At 50.0% G+C, this 15,371-nt stretch overlaps 1 protein-coding gene across 1 annotated transcript in view; it reads left to right on the forward strand.

Annotated features, from left to right (window-relative positions):
• Window positions 1–1,153: 1,153 nt before the first annotated feature.
• The window catches only part of LOC144737473 (uncharacterized), a 34,241-nt gene continuing 20,023 nt past the window's right edge, over window positions 1,154–15,371 (forward strand). The window contains exons 1-3 of the mRNA XM_078620190.1: window positions 1,154–1,168; window positions 8,460–8,530; window positions 15,084–15,154. Of these exons, the coding sequence (XP_078476316.1) occupies window positions 15,094–15,154 (61 nt within the window). The 5' untranslated portion in view covers window positions 1,154–1,168; window positions 8,460–8,530; window positions 15,084–15,093. The remainder of the gene's footprint in view (window positions 1,169–8,459; window positions 8,531–15,083; window positions 15,155–15,371) is intronic.

The raw sequence follows: 15,371 nt of genomic DNA on the forward strand, positions 1-15,371 counted from the left end.
CGCAAAGGAATCGAAGGTTGTAGATTCCTTTAGATTCGGACGATTCCCGTTTTCTATAAGTTGCTTAAAGTCGATATAAACTGCTACGAACGGGAAATATCCGGCGTTGACGGGGCAAAAATGTAATTAAAAACTCCTGAAAAAATAAAAAAATAAAATAACAATGAAACTCTATCATTCAAAATGTAAACCCCCAACATGCCAGGAATCGATTCTTTGAATCGCACAAAGGACTAATCGAAGGTTGTAAATTACTTTAGGATCGCGCTTCCTGTATAATATAAGTTGCTTATAGAGTTGATATAAACTGCTACGAATGGGAAATATCCGGCGTTGACTGGGGCAAAAATATAATGGTGAGGGCGGTTGTGAGTGGCGATTGTGAGTAGTGATTAGTGAGTGGTGAGTGGTGATTGGTGAGGGTGTGATTGGTGAGGATGAGTGGTGAGGGAGAGTGGTGAGGGAGAGTGGTGAGGGAGAGTGGTGAGGGAGAGTGGTGAGGGTGAATGGTGAGGGTGAGTGGTGAGTGGTGAGGGTGTGTATATATGTAAGGTTATTAAGAAATATATTTTTCACCCGGGCAACGCCGGGTACTTATGCTAGTATTTCATTTAAAAAAACAGTCCAGGTTCCGTCCATAATTGGCTTTTTTTTTATTTCACTATTTAAAATATATTAGATGTTTTAATATGTACCTATACAAATTATTTTTACAAGATTAACATTAAAATAAGTTCGGTAAAAAGAACTTTTTTCAATGCACACCCTTTTATTTGCATTCATAAGTAGAAAATAAATTATCCTGAGCCCCAGAGCCAATCAGATTTGATGTGCTGATTTAAAAGTTGGTGGCTTGCATAAAGAAAATGAAACGTATCGAAATGAAACTACCCACTTTTATTCACCACATCAAAAAGGATTCATTCTGGGGTAAAAGGAATTTATTTTCTAATTTTGAGTGCCAATAAGTGTGTGCATTGGAAAACTTGTTTTTTTACCTAATTTTTCTTATACTTCTGTCAACACAATCCTCTTACCTTCGAACTACTGTGGTGGTTGTCTTTTTTTTTAGGCCGCCGGTTGGGAAAGAAAACAAACCCTTTCCTTATTGTGCTAGACCAGTGGTTCTCAACGTGTTGGGTCCCCGGATCACCGGTGGCTTGCGACGGTTAGTCCGCTGTGGATGTGATGGAAATCGATCGAACGATCGTTCTTTACATTGTGTGTGTGCCAATATTGGACTCTAGAGTAGGCTTTGGTTACACATTAGAGCGGAGATGGGAAGGTTGGCTTCGAAAGTGTTAAAGTAGTTCATCATGCATACAGATGTAATGACCGAAAAATGACCCCAAGCCAATATGCAGCCGGACGGCAATTTGAAAGTAAACAACGTTCTCCGATTGGAAGAAAGAGGCCTCCACGGTGATTGGTCGGGACACAGACTATTAAAGGGATTGGAGGTATAAGGTTTGAAAGAGAATTTGGAAAACAGACTCCGTTAGAGGGGAAGAACAGGAATTGGCTAAAGGTAAAAAAAGGACAGGAAGGTTTGAGAAAGGGGGCTGAGGAATCTATAAGGAGACGTTCGTAGGAAGATACCAGCTGGAAGACGATCACGAAGCCTAGGGTGCTTTTATGTGGCAGTGTCCAAATAAAATTGGCTCTTACTACTTCATCGTCCAAGTCGTTATAAATATGTAAAGACGCTCCTTGCAGACATCCATTTTCAGGGTAGTTGAGGCTTTATTTCTCCAAACGTATTTACAGTTTGATCATAACCACTGATACACTGATCATGGCTATCTTCAGCCCCGGTGGTTTCCACTATGTTGATCTTGAATAGTCGAACCGATGTCGTCCACCGATCGTCGATTAGTCCCCGAGCAAGCGCCGAGACTGCGGACCTCACTCCCCCTTTTACATACCCACTCGCCCGCACCCCCATCAGACAGTGAGCCCCCCCCCCCCCCCCACTTAATTATCACACGTGTGACAGTTGCCTTACGGCCACGTGTTTTCAACCATCTCAACTCGCCCTTCCAGAACCTTCTCTTATACAGTCCCCTACACATATATACACACACAAATACAAACTGACTCGTCACACAGACCCAGACTTATCACACAAAAACCCAGACTCACCAGACAGAGACCCACAAGCTCATCTCGAATAGTCCCATAGACTCATCACACAGAGACCAATAGACTGAGCAAAGTAATTTTAAAACTAAGCGCAACGAATGGCATGAGAAAGGTTAAGTCGAAGGTACAAGTGGAAGTAACTAAAATAAATGAAAAGTTAAGAGAATGGGATTTTGTTTCAGTTTTCAGTTATGGGAAGGCGAGTCTGAGTAGGTTGAGTCTTGCACATGTAGTGGTGTTAACTACTCGCTGTTCGCAAACTGTGAGAGCAGATCGTAAACAAGGTTTTCCCGCTCAATCGAACGGTCAGGGTCAAATGGGGTGAGGTAGGATCCAAACGCCAGATTGGGAAGGACCAATCAGAGGGTCCCACAAGGTGGCCGGGGATTGGACAACCCAGCCACGAACAGGTATAAAGCCAGAGCGCTGAGAGCTCTGGAGGAGTTCTGCTACACGAAGACCCAAGTCGGCCAAAGACGTCTAGGACCCTGGACCAAGCCCTCCAGCCCTTATCAGGGCTAGGGCTCAGAGTAACCAGTGGTCGGGGAGAGATCCCCTAGGTCCAGCCAGAGGACGCTGGGAGAGCAGGGAGATTAGATAGCCTGCAAGGTCCGGAGGCTTGTACCATCTGAGTGTAATGGGCGAGGGGACCATATACCCCTTAGTGTGATAAGGACTGTGTATTAAGATAATAAACAGTGTGTGCCATAAAGAAGTTTAGAAGTCCGTCGTTACAATACTACATTGGTGTCAGAAGTGGGGTAGAGTTGCGCGTGCTTGTCGATACCGGTGCATCGGCCACTATCATTTCCGATTTAATTTATAACATACTGCCGGTGCGATGTCGATCATTGGAAAAGGTCTCTGTTCCGTTTTTTGCCGCAAATGGAAGTTCACTGGGGATTCTCGGGCAAATTCGGGCGCAAATTGCGATTGGTGATATTAAATTGGCCGGCCCTGTTTTTGTCTCTTCCTCCCTCGCGGTGCCGTGTCTCCTGGGTTCTGATTTTCTTGCCAAAATACCCATTAAAATCTTCATCGACCAGGGATGTATTGAACTCCCTTCGGGCCGCCGGATGGCATTTTTACCCGCAGCCACGCACTCACGGACGGCAAATGCCTCCGTGCAGGCTTTTACGGCTTGCGCTGTACGCATTCCGGCAGGAGCACAAATGCTTGTACCCTTTGATATTGGCTGCACCAAGCTGCTGCGTCACCACATTGATACTGGTGACGCTACCCCTATCCGCCAAAACCCGTTTCGGCTCAGCCCGGCGGAGAAACAGCATGTCAAATGGGCAGTTGACGACATGCTGGCGGCTGATATCATTTCTCCTTCAACCAGCCCCTGGGGTGCTCCGATAGTGCTGGTCAAAAAGCACGATGGCAGTCCTCGATTCTGTGTCGATTTTCGGCGCCTAAATAAAATTTCCGTGGCTGACGCCTATCCTCTTCCACGTATGGATGAGTCATTGGAGGCTCTGGCAGGGGCGCGTTATTTTTCCACTTTAGACCTTCTGTCGGGGTTTTGCCAACTTCCCCTCGACGAAGCGACAAAACAAAAGACTGCTTTTCGGACACCACAGGGCCTTTTCGAGTTTAATAGATTGCCCATGGGTCTCCACTCGGCCCCAGCGACGTTTCAGAGGCTCATGGAGTTGGTCCTCGCTGGGCTCCAGTGGGACTCATGTCTCATCTATCTTGACGACGTTATCGTCTTTGGCAGCACGTTCAACAAACACATTGAACGGTTGCGCGCTGTTTTCGAAAAGATGCGAGCTGCTAACTTCAAATTCAAACCGCAGAAGTGCCACCTTCTGCGTGAGTCTGTGCGCTATCTAGGCCACATAGTCAGCCGCTCGGGAATTTCCACAGACCCTGAAAAGACAAAATGTGTCAGCCAATGGCCTACCCCCACCTCTGCGGGGGATGTTCGCAGTTTTATCGGGGTCGCGTCATATTACCGACGCTTTGTGGCTGGTTTCACTACAATCGCCAAGCCACTGCATGCTCTTACGGCGAAAGGGGTCAAATTTCATTGGGGAGATGCTGAACAGGCCGCATTTGACTCCTTACGGAATGCTCTCGTAGCAGCACCGCCCTTAGCTTACCCCGATTTTGCGAAACCATTTATTCTGGACACGGATGCCAGTAACACCGGAATCGGCAGGGTACTATCCCAAACCATAAATGGTGTTGAGAGGGTCGTTGCCTATGGAAGCAGGGTCTTGTCCCCGGCAGAGCAACGCTATTGCGTGACCCGACGCGAGCTGCTGGCCATTGTTTATTTCATACAGCAATACAGGCCATACCTGTACGGTCAACGATTTACCGTTTGCTCCGATCACTCTGCGTTGCAATACGCTTTGCGCGTTGACCAACCGTCTGGCCAGCTCTCCCGATGGCTTGAAGTCCTCCAGGACTACAATTTCATGGTGATATACCGTAAGGGTACACAGCACAATAATGCTGACGTGCTATCTCGCCTTCCGCCAAAAAAAACATGTGCGTGCCTTACGGGTTCTGGCCGGTGCAAGCCGCAAATGGTACAGCCGGTTGCACCTCCTGAAACATTTTCTGCCGCGTTTCCCTCCGATTCTGTGCCGGGAGCGGACCACGAAAGTCCGCCAGCGAGTGACGACTTGCTGGGGATAACGCTGGACGAATGGGGTCGGCACCAAATGAACGACGCGTCATTGTTGCCTCTGCGTCGTCGCGCATGTGATACGACCTCACGGTCGGGTAAATTGAACTCTTTTGCTATGCGGCGCGGTCTGCTCATGCATTGGGATGCTGATTCCTGCCAGTACAAAATTGTGGTGTCATCGGCTTTGCGGTGTACGGCTGTGTGCGCGGCACACGAGCGATTGTCGCACCTGGGTGTGCACAAAACCATGGGGTTGCTAAGATTGCAATTTTACTGGCCGGGCATGCTTCGCGACGTGACTGATATTTTAATGGGCTGCACCCAATGTGCGCACAGAAAACCACCAGCGAAGCCGGCATGCCCACCACTGCAGCCCATCTCGGTATCCCGTGTGAACGAGCTGGTTGCTCTTGACATTTTGGGGCCTTTCCCTACAACGCCTCGTGGTAATAAGTACCTTCTGGTTGGGGTTGAGTATTTTACATGGTGGCCTATGGCCTGGGCCCTCCCCAACCAGTCGGCAGCAGCCGTCGTGGACGCCTTTGTTCAAGGCTATGTATTGGACAAGGGCGCTCCAGAACGGCTGCTGACCGATCAGGGTAGAAATTTTTCAGGTACCCTGTTGAGCGAGGTATGCCGCTTGTTGGGTACTAAAAAGGTGCGCACTTCGCCCTATCACCCTCAAACTGACGGCATGGTGGAGCGCCTGCACAGGACGCTCACTTCTATGCTATGCCATCAGGTTGATGAATCCCACCAAGACTGGGACTTGCAGATTTCGGGGGTCCTCGCTGCTTATCGCATGGCGCCACATGCAGCGACGGGGTTCTCCCCGTTTTTCCTAATGTATGGCAGGGAGGCCATTCCCCCCGCTGACGTTCGGCTTGAGATAGAGCAGCTTCCACGGTCATCGAAGCTCGCTGATCATTTACGCTTCAATCTCCGGAAGCTGTCTGAGGCACGTGATGCGGCGATTGAAAATTCCGCCTCCCGCCAGCGGGCCAATTCGAGGTTGCAAGCCCCTCGCACGTCCGTGCATCAGTGGGCTCCAGGTGATAAGGCATGGCTTCATTGCCCCCAGGTGCCGGTGTCCACATCGGCAAAGCTCCTTAAACCATGGCAGGGTCCAGTTGAAGTCGTTGAGATTGTACGACCACAATGTATTAAAATTCGTTGGGGATGGCGTCGCTGGTTTGTGCACCTTTCTCGCCTGAAGCCATTTGTTGCTCTGCGCGGCTCTGCGTCAAACTCACAACATGAGGGCCGAGAGTGCGATGTGTCCGACGAGCCGGATGTCGCCCCGTTGGTACCTAATCCACGGCGCAGACGTGTCATTCCTCCCGCAGATGATGCAGGACTGATGGAGTCGTGCAAGCCGCGTTCTGCCGCTGGGAACCGGGGGGCGCCACGAGTCTCTGCAGAGAGGCCTCAGGACCCACCCAACATTTGTGTCAGGCTTCCTGACCCGCCCGACATTTTTGCCAGGCTGCCTCACCCGCCTGCGCCTAGAGTCTCTGCAGAGAGATCTCCTGACCCACCCAACATGTTTGCCAGGCTGCCTGACCCGCCAGACATTTTTGCCAGGCTGCCTCACTCGCCTGCGCCTAGAGTCTCCGCAGAGAGACCTCCTGACCCACCCAACATGTTTGCCAGGCTGCCGGACCCATCTGCACCAGGAGTCTCCACAGAGAGGCCCCCTGTCCCTACCAACATTTTTGCCAGGCTACCTAACCAGCCTGCAACCTGGAAGGGGGCACCCATCCCCTACGATGGGCCCGCAAAATATACGCGGGCTAAATCGCGTCGGTTTTCATGATTGGCCATCGTTTTTTTTTCTGCGGCGGAACGCTGCATGGGTTGTTGCGTCGCGTATGTCATTATTGGTGATTGTCTCTCACCGTATACATATGTTGTGTTATTGGGGGGGTATTTATATTGGGGAACTTGTTGTTCTTGTTGTTCTTGTGGTTCTTGTTGTTTTTTTTGGCACACACATCGGTTCATTGATGGAAGGTTTTTCTCTTGTAACAGCCGGGACGGCTGAGGCTTCCGAAGGGGGGAGTGATGTAGTGGTGTTAACTACTTGCTGTTCGCAAACTGTGAAAGCAGATCGTAAACAAGGTTTTCCCGCTCAATCGAACAGTCAGGGTCAAATGGGGTGAGGTAGGATCCAAACGCCAGATTGGGAAGGACCAATCAGAGGGTCCCACAAGGTGGCCGGGGATTGGACAACCCGGCCACGAACAGGTATAAAGCCTGAGCGCTGAGAGCTCTGGAGTTCTGCTACACGAAGACCCAAGTCGGCCGAAGACGTCTAGGACCCTGGACCAAGCCCTCCAGCCCTTATCAGGGCTAGGGCTCAGAGTAACCAGTGGTCGGGGAGAGATCCCCTAGGTCCAGCCAGAGGATGCTGGGAGAGCAGGGAGATTAGATAGCCTGCAAGGTCTGGAGGCTTGTACCTTCTGAGTGTAACGGGTGAGGGGACCATATACCCCTTAGTGTGATAAGGACTTATTAAGATAATAAACAGTGTGTGCCATAAAGAAGTTTAGAAGTCCGTCCTTACAACACTACACACAGACCACGGAATGAAGAGATGCTGCAGAAGGAAAAGAAAATAAACACACAAAGCAGTTGTACAGACATGAGCTTTCAATTTAGTATGGTGGTGTCGTGTGTAGTGTAGTGTATATTTGTGAAGTGTATGTGTGTACTATATAGTACTATAGTAGTTAGTGGTGGATTGTATAGTGTAGAGTTGAATAGTATAGTATAGTGTACTACAGGCAAAAGGCTAGTGCCTTTTGCCTGTCCAAGGACGGGTGTATTGCAGCAAATCTGAAACTTGAAAGCGAAAGGCAGACCGCGACGTGATATTCATTGTATTAATGCGTGTGCAATTTGTAAGGGCGCGGTGACACAGACCTATTTCACTTTAAGGTTATAATCCCTTGTTCATCATGTGCTTTTTACTTTGTCTTAACAGCGTTACAGAGATCTGTGACGTGAGGGTTCTGCCTTTGTAGTTATGGTTGTAAGTTGACGCCGAGGAGGAGGGCGGAGGTACCTCACCCCCCATGTGGAGTGACGTCAGCCGCTAATTATTATTAATGGAGGTGGGGTGTCCATTTGGAAGACATCACCTCTTCATGGTTATTAATGAGGGGGGCTGTTCGATGTGGAGTGACGTCACCTGCTCATGATTATTAATGAGGGGCCAGTCCATGTGGAGGACGTCACCTGCTCATGTTTGTTAATGAGGGGGGCTGGTCGATTTTGAGTGACATCACGAGAGGTAAGGACATTCCTGGGTGATTATAGTAGGTATAGGTGTGTAGTGTGGAGTAGTGTATAGTAGTGTGAATATGTATGTTGAACTTCTTTAACACCATATGTAGCTAATCAGAGGTGCGGGGAAAGAACAGCAAACTAAACACAACGAGCAGCAGTTCTAAAGAAGTAAGATTGTCAACCTAGATGGTGATCATTTAAAAAGTTGCATGGCTCCCAGTGGCTTCCTTATATCAGACGGAAGAGCGTTCCAGACGGCCGCAGAAGCAGCACAATCTGAAAGCGCCGCAATAATGCAGTGACCACCATCTTTGTTTGATTGTTAGCCAAAAGACGCTGCTGCCAGCATGACCGTGGTGTGTGTTTTTGTATTTTGCAGGTGGAGCAACATGAACATTACCCTGATTCATGTTCTGGCGTCTGTCATCTGGCTCGCTATGAGCGTCGAAGGTGACGTTTTTCACTCCACTCCTCAGCTATACGTTTGCGTTCATTTAGTTAGATTCCAAAGAACACAGGATGAGATGTTACTATCCTTTGTGCAAGCACTTCCAAGAGTTCATGAACAGTGAGCCTGGTGAAATTTGGGGAGCGCATCGTCAGTAGTGACCCTTTGGTTCCTAGGGTGTTTCGGCCTTTCATACTATACACCCTCCCCAAAGGCGGCCAGCGACAGGGTGATCAATCCTACGCTTGCGTCCCATTCCCAATTAGTCATAGGAGTTGCCTTGTTGTTGATAGCCAACATCCCACGGGACTATGCATGGCAGGGGCGTCCTCCTCCCTGAGTCAAGCATTGTTGACTGCATACCTCCTGGCCCTCTCACTTTGGGGCCCAGCTGGGGTCTTTCCTCTTCATCCAGAGCCACTGACTGCTGCCTTCTGCCGCCTCCGATACAGCTCTGATTGCCGAACGCTGGCTCTGGCCCTTAATTCCCAGGTCTCGAAGCAGTCTGGTTGTAGATGTTGCCACAAAACCTCTGCAGCCCACCTCCACTGGTCGGACTTCTGTGTTCCAGCCATGATGCCGTGCTTCGGCAGCTAGATCGGCATAGCGCAGATGTTTTCGCTCATACGCCTCATCTACTGAGTCCTCCCAGGGTACTGTGAGCTCAATGATGAAGACCTTCTTGAGCGAACGGGACCAGAGCACCATGTCAGGTCTTAGGGTGGTGGTTGCGATCTCCGGAGGAAACACAAGTTGCCGGCCAATGTCAGCTAGCATTTTCCAGTCGCGGGCCAAGCGCAGCTGGTCTCGCTCTATTGGTGTAGAGCCGCTCTTCGGTGGTTTAGTCCCTTCGCGGACAAAGGTCGTCCGTAAGGGGTGTGATGCTGCTGGGGGTGGTAGGGAGTTGGTGGCAGCTCGCTTGTCCTCCAGGGCGGACGCAAGGTTTTTAAGGACTTGGTTGTGACGCCAAGTGTAGCGTCCTTGGGTAAGGCTTGTTTTACACCCTGTGAGAATGTGCCTGAGGTTGGCTGGCATGGCACAGAGGGCACAGTCCGGATCTTCACCATACCATTGGTGAAGATTAACTGGTGTTGGAAGGATGTCATATGTTGCTCTGATGGAAAAGCTCAACCGCCTCGCTTCCATGGCCCACAGATCCTTCCAGCTGATCTTCCTCTTCTCCACACTGTCCCATCGAGTCCACTGTCCTTGTTTGGCAAGAGAGACTTCCTTGGCCCACCTTGCAGCCTCCTCCTGATGGCGTACTTCCTGCACTACCATCTTCCGCCGCTCTGGTGCAGTGGCCTTACTCCAAGTAGCACGGCTAGTTAGCCCAAGGCCTCCTCTCCCTTGCTGAACATGACCCACAATGTCAGCATGTCTGAGGGCTGCTGTTGCCTCCTGGACTGCTTTTCCTGGCCTCCATTTGCGCCCAGTTGCCAAGGTCGGCGCGTTGTTGCTCACCACTGGGTCTCGAGATTCATTCAGTGTCATCTGGAGCCTGGTTTTTGCACACTTGAATTCCTCGGTTAGACTGGTGAGGGGCAGCTTGAGGACACCATCTCCATAGAGGCCTATGGTGGTAAGGCATCGTGGAACTCCGAGCCACTTCTTTAAGTAGCTCGTGGCTCCTCTTTCCATCTTCTCCACTGTTGAGATTGGAACCTCATACACTGCTAGGGGCCACAACACCCGGGGTAGGAGGCCAAACTGCAGACACCAGGCCTTTAACTTTCCAGGTAGCTGGGTGTTGTCGATGGACTGTAGGCTACTACTGATGTCTTTGCGCAGCTGTTGCACCTGGTCTTTGTCCTTCAGGCTTGCATCATACCACCTTCCAAGGCTTTTTACTGGCTGCTCAGACACTGTTGGGATTTGGTCATCTCCGATGAAGAATTTCAGGTCACAGAGTACTCCCTTCACAATCGAGATGCTGCGTGACTTGGATGGTTTAATCTTCATACGGGCCCAGCTGATGTTCTCCTCGAGTTTTCTGAGCAGTCTCCTGGTGCATGGGACAGTGGTGGTCAATGTTGTAATGTCGTCCATGTAGGCTCTGAGTGGAGGGAGGCGAAAACCAGAGTCGACTCGCTGTCCACCAGCAACCCATTTTGAGGATCTGATGATAACCTCCATTGCCATTATGAATGCCAATGGAGAAATGGTACATCCCGCCATTATACCTACATTCAGGCATTGCCATGAGGTGGTGAACTCTGAGGTGGTGAAGCAGAACTGCAGATCTTGAAAGTACGACTTCACCAGGGTTGTGATGGTGTCCGGTATGTGGAAAAATCTGAAGGCAGACCACAGGAGTTCATGGGGCACAGAGCCAAATGCATTGGCGAGGTCGAGGAAGACTACATGGAGGTCCCTTTTCTCCACCTTGGCCATTTGGATCTGGTGCCAGATCATGCTGGAATGTTCCAAGCAGCCAGAGAACCCTGATATTCCTGCCTTCTGTACAGATGTATCGACGTACGCATTCCTTTGCAGGTACTCGGCCATCCTCTGGGCAATGATCCTAAAGAAGATTTTACCCTCGACATTCAGTAAGGAGATTGGGCGGAATTGGCTGATGTTCACTGCATCCTTCTCCTTAGGGATCAGGATCCTGCCTGCCCTACGCCACACTTTGGGTATTATCTTCTTTTGCCAAGCTGTTCTCATAAGCCTCCAGAGAAACCTCAGGACGTCTGGTGCGTTCTTATACACTTTGTACGGGACTCCATTTGGCCCTGGGGCTGATGCTGTTCTTGCCCTTCGAACTGTGTTTTCCACCTCTTTCCATGTCGGAGGGCTGGTCTCAATATGATGTTCCGGGGGTTCAATGGGTGGGATATCTGATGGGATGGCCAGATGTTCATATCGCTTTGAGTCAAAGTTTGTTGTTCTCAGGTGCTCTTCTAGGTCTTTCTTTGTTGTTTTTAGAACTCCACTTTTTTCCTTCGTGAAGAGACTTTTAAGGAACTTGAAGGGATCTTTATAGAATCGAGTTCTATTTTGTTCTTTCTTCCTTCTGCGCTTCCGTAGGTTCTCTGCTCTACGGAGGGATGCCAACCGGGTTTTGATGTCAGCCTGAAGTGCCTCTATGCCCTCCTTTTCCACTTCCGAGGCTTTCTTCCACTGTTTCTTAAGCTGTCTCCTTTCTTGAACGAGGCGCTTGATTTCTTGTTGCCTCCTGGAAACTGGTGGGGTTGGAACCTTTCTCCCGCCTTTTGCCTCTTGCACTCCAAAGCTTTCTGCCCCGTACTCATAGATGATGTCCCCCATCCTCTCCAACTTCTTCTCCACTGTGCCTCGAAGTTTCTCGAGGGTCAAGGCAAGGTCAGTATTCACTGTTTCCCACAACTTCTTGTCACTGGCGCCAGGCCACTTCACATACGGTCTGTGCCCTGGTAGTCTCCTCTCGATTGCAGGTCTCGGAGGCTGGGTGAGTTCCACTCCTGTTGTTGGTTCCACCTCAGTTGTTACTTCGGTGCTTGAGTTTACGTCAACCATGACAGTGGTACTGATGCACTGCAAACTATGGTTTGCGTCCAGTTGCTGTGCTTCATTCGACTGATTTGATCGCTTTCGCAGAAAGTAATCAATGCGAGGCCTCTGTCTCTCTTTACCCAAACACCCCTTCTTCCCCTGGTGGATCCTCAACCCATGGTGTGATGTAACTTTCCTCCAACCACAGACACATACCTGCATCTGTTTGTGGCCTGCTGTTGCAGCGGAACTTGTGACAGTTGCTGGGGTGTTCTCTTGTGCTGTGCTCTTATTACTCGTAGTCGTTTCCGGTCCAGTCGTTACCATGTTGTCAGTCGATGAGTCATCTTCCGCCCCCGCTCTCGCAGACTCTAGGGGTATTCTCGTATGTTGACTTTCAGTAGCTAAATCGGGTGTTTCCAACATACTGCGAAGCATGGGAAACTACAGAAATGGGAAGCTAACCCATGACTGTCCCAGTGGGGTCTATTCCCTCCTGTCAGCCGTCTCTCCGTGCCGCCACAAGGACTTTCCCCTGTTGTCAGCTGATCTTTCTCAGCAGTCACTGGACAAGTCCAGATATTCAGATTCCAAAGAACACAGGATGAGATGTTACTATCCTTTGTGCAAGCACTTCCAAGAGTTCATGAACAGTGAGCCTGGTGAAATTTGGGGAGCGCATCGTCAGTAGTGACCCTTTGGTTCCTAGGGTGTTTCGGCCTTTCATACTATACACCCTCCCCAAAGGCGGCCAGCGACAGGGTGATCAATCCTACGCTTGCGTCCCATTCCCAATTAGTCATAGGAGTTGCCTTGTTGTTGATAGCCAACATCCCACGGGACTATGCATGGCAGGGGCGTCCTCCTCCCTGAGTCAAGCATTGTTGACTGCATACCTCCTGGCCCTCTCACTTTGGGGCCCAGCTGGGGTCTTTCCTCTTCATCCAGAGCCACTGACTGCTGCCTTCTGCCGCCTCCGATACAGCTCTGATTGCCGAACGCTGGCTCTGGCCCTTAATTCCCAGGTCTCGAAGCAGTCTGGTTGTAGATGTTGCCACAAAACCTCTGCAGCCCACCTCCACTGGTCGGACTTCTGTGTTCCAGCCATGATGCCGTGCTTCGGCAGCTAGATCGGCATAGCGCAGATGTTTTCGCTCATACGCCTCATCTACTGAGTCCTCCCAGGGTACTGTGAGCTCAATGATGAAGACCTTCTTGAGCGAACGGGACCAGAGCACCATGTCAGGTCTTAGGGTGGTGGTTGCGATCTCCGGAGGAAACACAAGTTGCCGGCCAATGTCAGCTAGCATTTTCCAGTCGCGGGCCAAGCGCAGCTGGTCTCGCTCTATTGGTGTAGAGCCGCTCTTCGGTGGTTTAGTCCCTTCGCGGACAAAGGTCGTCCGTAAGGGGTGTGATGCTGCTGGGGGTGGTAGGGAGTTGGTGGCAGCTCGCTTGTCCTCCAGGGCGGACGCAAGGTTTTTAAGGACTTGGTTGTGACGCCAAGTGTAGCGTCCTTGGGTAAGGCTTGTTTTACACCCTGTGAGAATGTGCCTGAGGTTGGCTGGCATGGCACAGAGGGCACAGTCCGGATCTTCACCATACCATTGGTGAAGATTAACTGGTGTTGGAAGGATGTCATATGTTGCTCTGATGGAAAAGCTCAACCGCCTCGCTTCCATGACCCACAGATCCTTCCAGCTGATCTTCCTCTTCTCCACACTGTCCCATCGAGTCCACTGTCCTTGTTTGGCAAGAGAGACTGCCTTGGCCCACCTTGCAGCCTCCTCCTGATGGCGTACTTCCTGCACTACCATCTTCCGCCGCTCTGGTGCAGTGGCCTTACTCCAAGTAGCACGGCTAGTTAGCCCAAGGCCTCCTCTCCCTTGCTGAACATGACCCACAATGTCAGCATGTCTGAGGGCTGCTGTTGCCTCCTGGACTGCTTTTCCTGGCCTCCATTTGCGCCCAGTTGCCAAGGTCGGCGCGTTGTTGCTCACCACTGGGTCTCGAGATTCATTCAGTGTCATCTGGAGCCTGGTTTTTGCACAGACATGAGCTTTCAATTTAGTATGGTGGTGTCGTGTGTAGTGTAGTGTATATTTGTGAAGTGTATGTGTGTACTATATAGTACTATAGTAGTTAGTGGTGGATTGTATAGTGTAGAGTTGAATAGTATAGTATAGTGTACTACAGGCAAAAGGCTAGTGCCTTTTGCCTGTCCAAGGACGGGTGTATTGCAGCAAATCTGAAACTTGAAAGCGAAAGGCAGACCGCGACGTGATATTAATTGTATTAATGCGTGTGCAATTTGTAAGGGCGCGGTGACACAGACCTATTTCACTTTAAGGTTATAATCCCTTGTTCATCATGTGCTTTTTACTTTGTCTTAACAGCGTTACAGAGATCTGTGACGTGAGGGTTCTGCCTTTGTAGTTATGGTTGTAAGTTGACGCCGAGGAGGAGGGCGGAGGTACCTCACCCCCCATGTGGAGTGACGTCAGCCGCTAATTATTATTAATGGAGGTGGGGTGTCCATTTGGAAGACATCACCTCTTCATGGTTATTAATGAGGGGGGCTGTTCGATGTGGAGTGACGTCACCTGCTCATGATTATTAATGAGGGGCCAGTCCATGTGGAGGACGTCACCTGCTCATGTTTGTTAATGAGGGGGGCTGGTCGATTTTGAGTGACGTCACGAGAGGTAAGGACATTCCTGGGTGATTATAGTAGGTATAGGTGTGTAGTGTGGAGTAGTGTATAGTAGTGTGAATATGTATGTTGAACTTCTTTAACACCATATGTATCAAATCAGAGGTGCGGGGAAAGAACAGCAAACTAAACACAACGAGCAGCAGTTCTAAAGAAGTAAGATTGTCAACCTAGATGGTGATCATTTAAAAAGTTGCATGGCTCCCAGTGGCTTCCTTATATCAGACGGAAGAGCGTTCCAGACGGCCGCAGAAGCAGCACAATCTGAAAGCGCCGCAATAATGCAGTGACCACCATCTTTGTTTGATTGTTAGCCAAAAGACGCTGCTGCCAGCATGACCGTGGTGTGTGTTTTTGTATTTTGCCAGGTGGAGCAACATGAACATTACCCTGATTCATGTTCTGGCGTCTGTCATCTGGCTCGCTATGAGCGTCGAAGGTGACGTTTTTCACTCCACTCCTCAGCTATACGTTTGCGTTCATTTAGTTAGTATACAGTCTGTCCTCTTGTGTTGAGGTAGTAATGTTCCTGAAGAACACCGCAATTAACTAGAATTTCCACTACACTAGACACTGCTATACACTAGAATACACTACCCCCACACCTCCGATTAGCGCAACGGTTGGACTAAGTTACATTCCAACCGTAATTATTA

The sequence above is a fragment of the Lampetra planeri genome, chromosome 69 (assembly GCF_965212315.1).
Source record: "Lampetra planeri chromosome 69, kcLamPlan1.2.h2, whole genome shotgun sequence".
Lineage (NCBI taxonomy): Eukaryota > Metazoa > Chordata > Hyperoartia > Petromyzontiformes > Petromyzontidae > Lampetra > Lampetra planeri.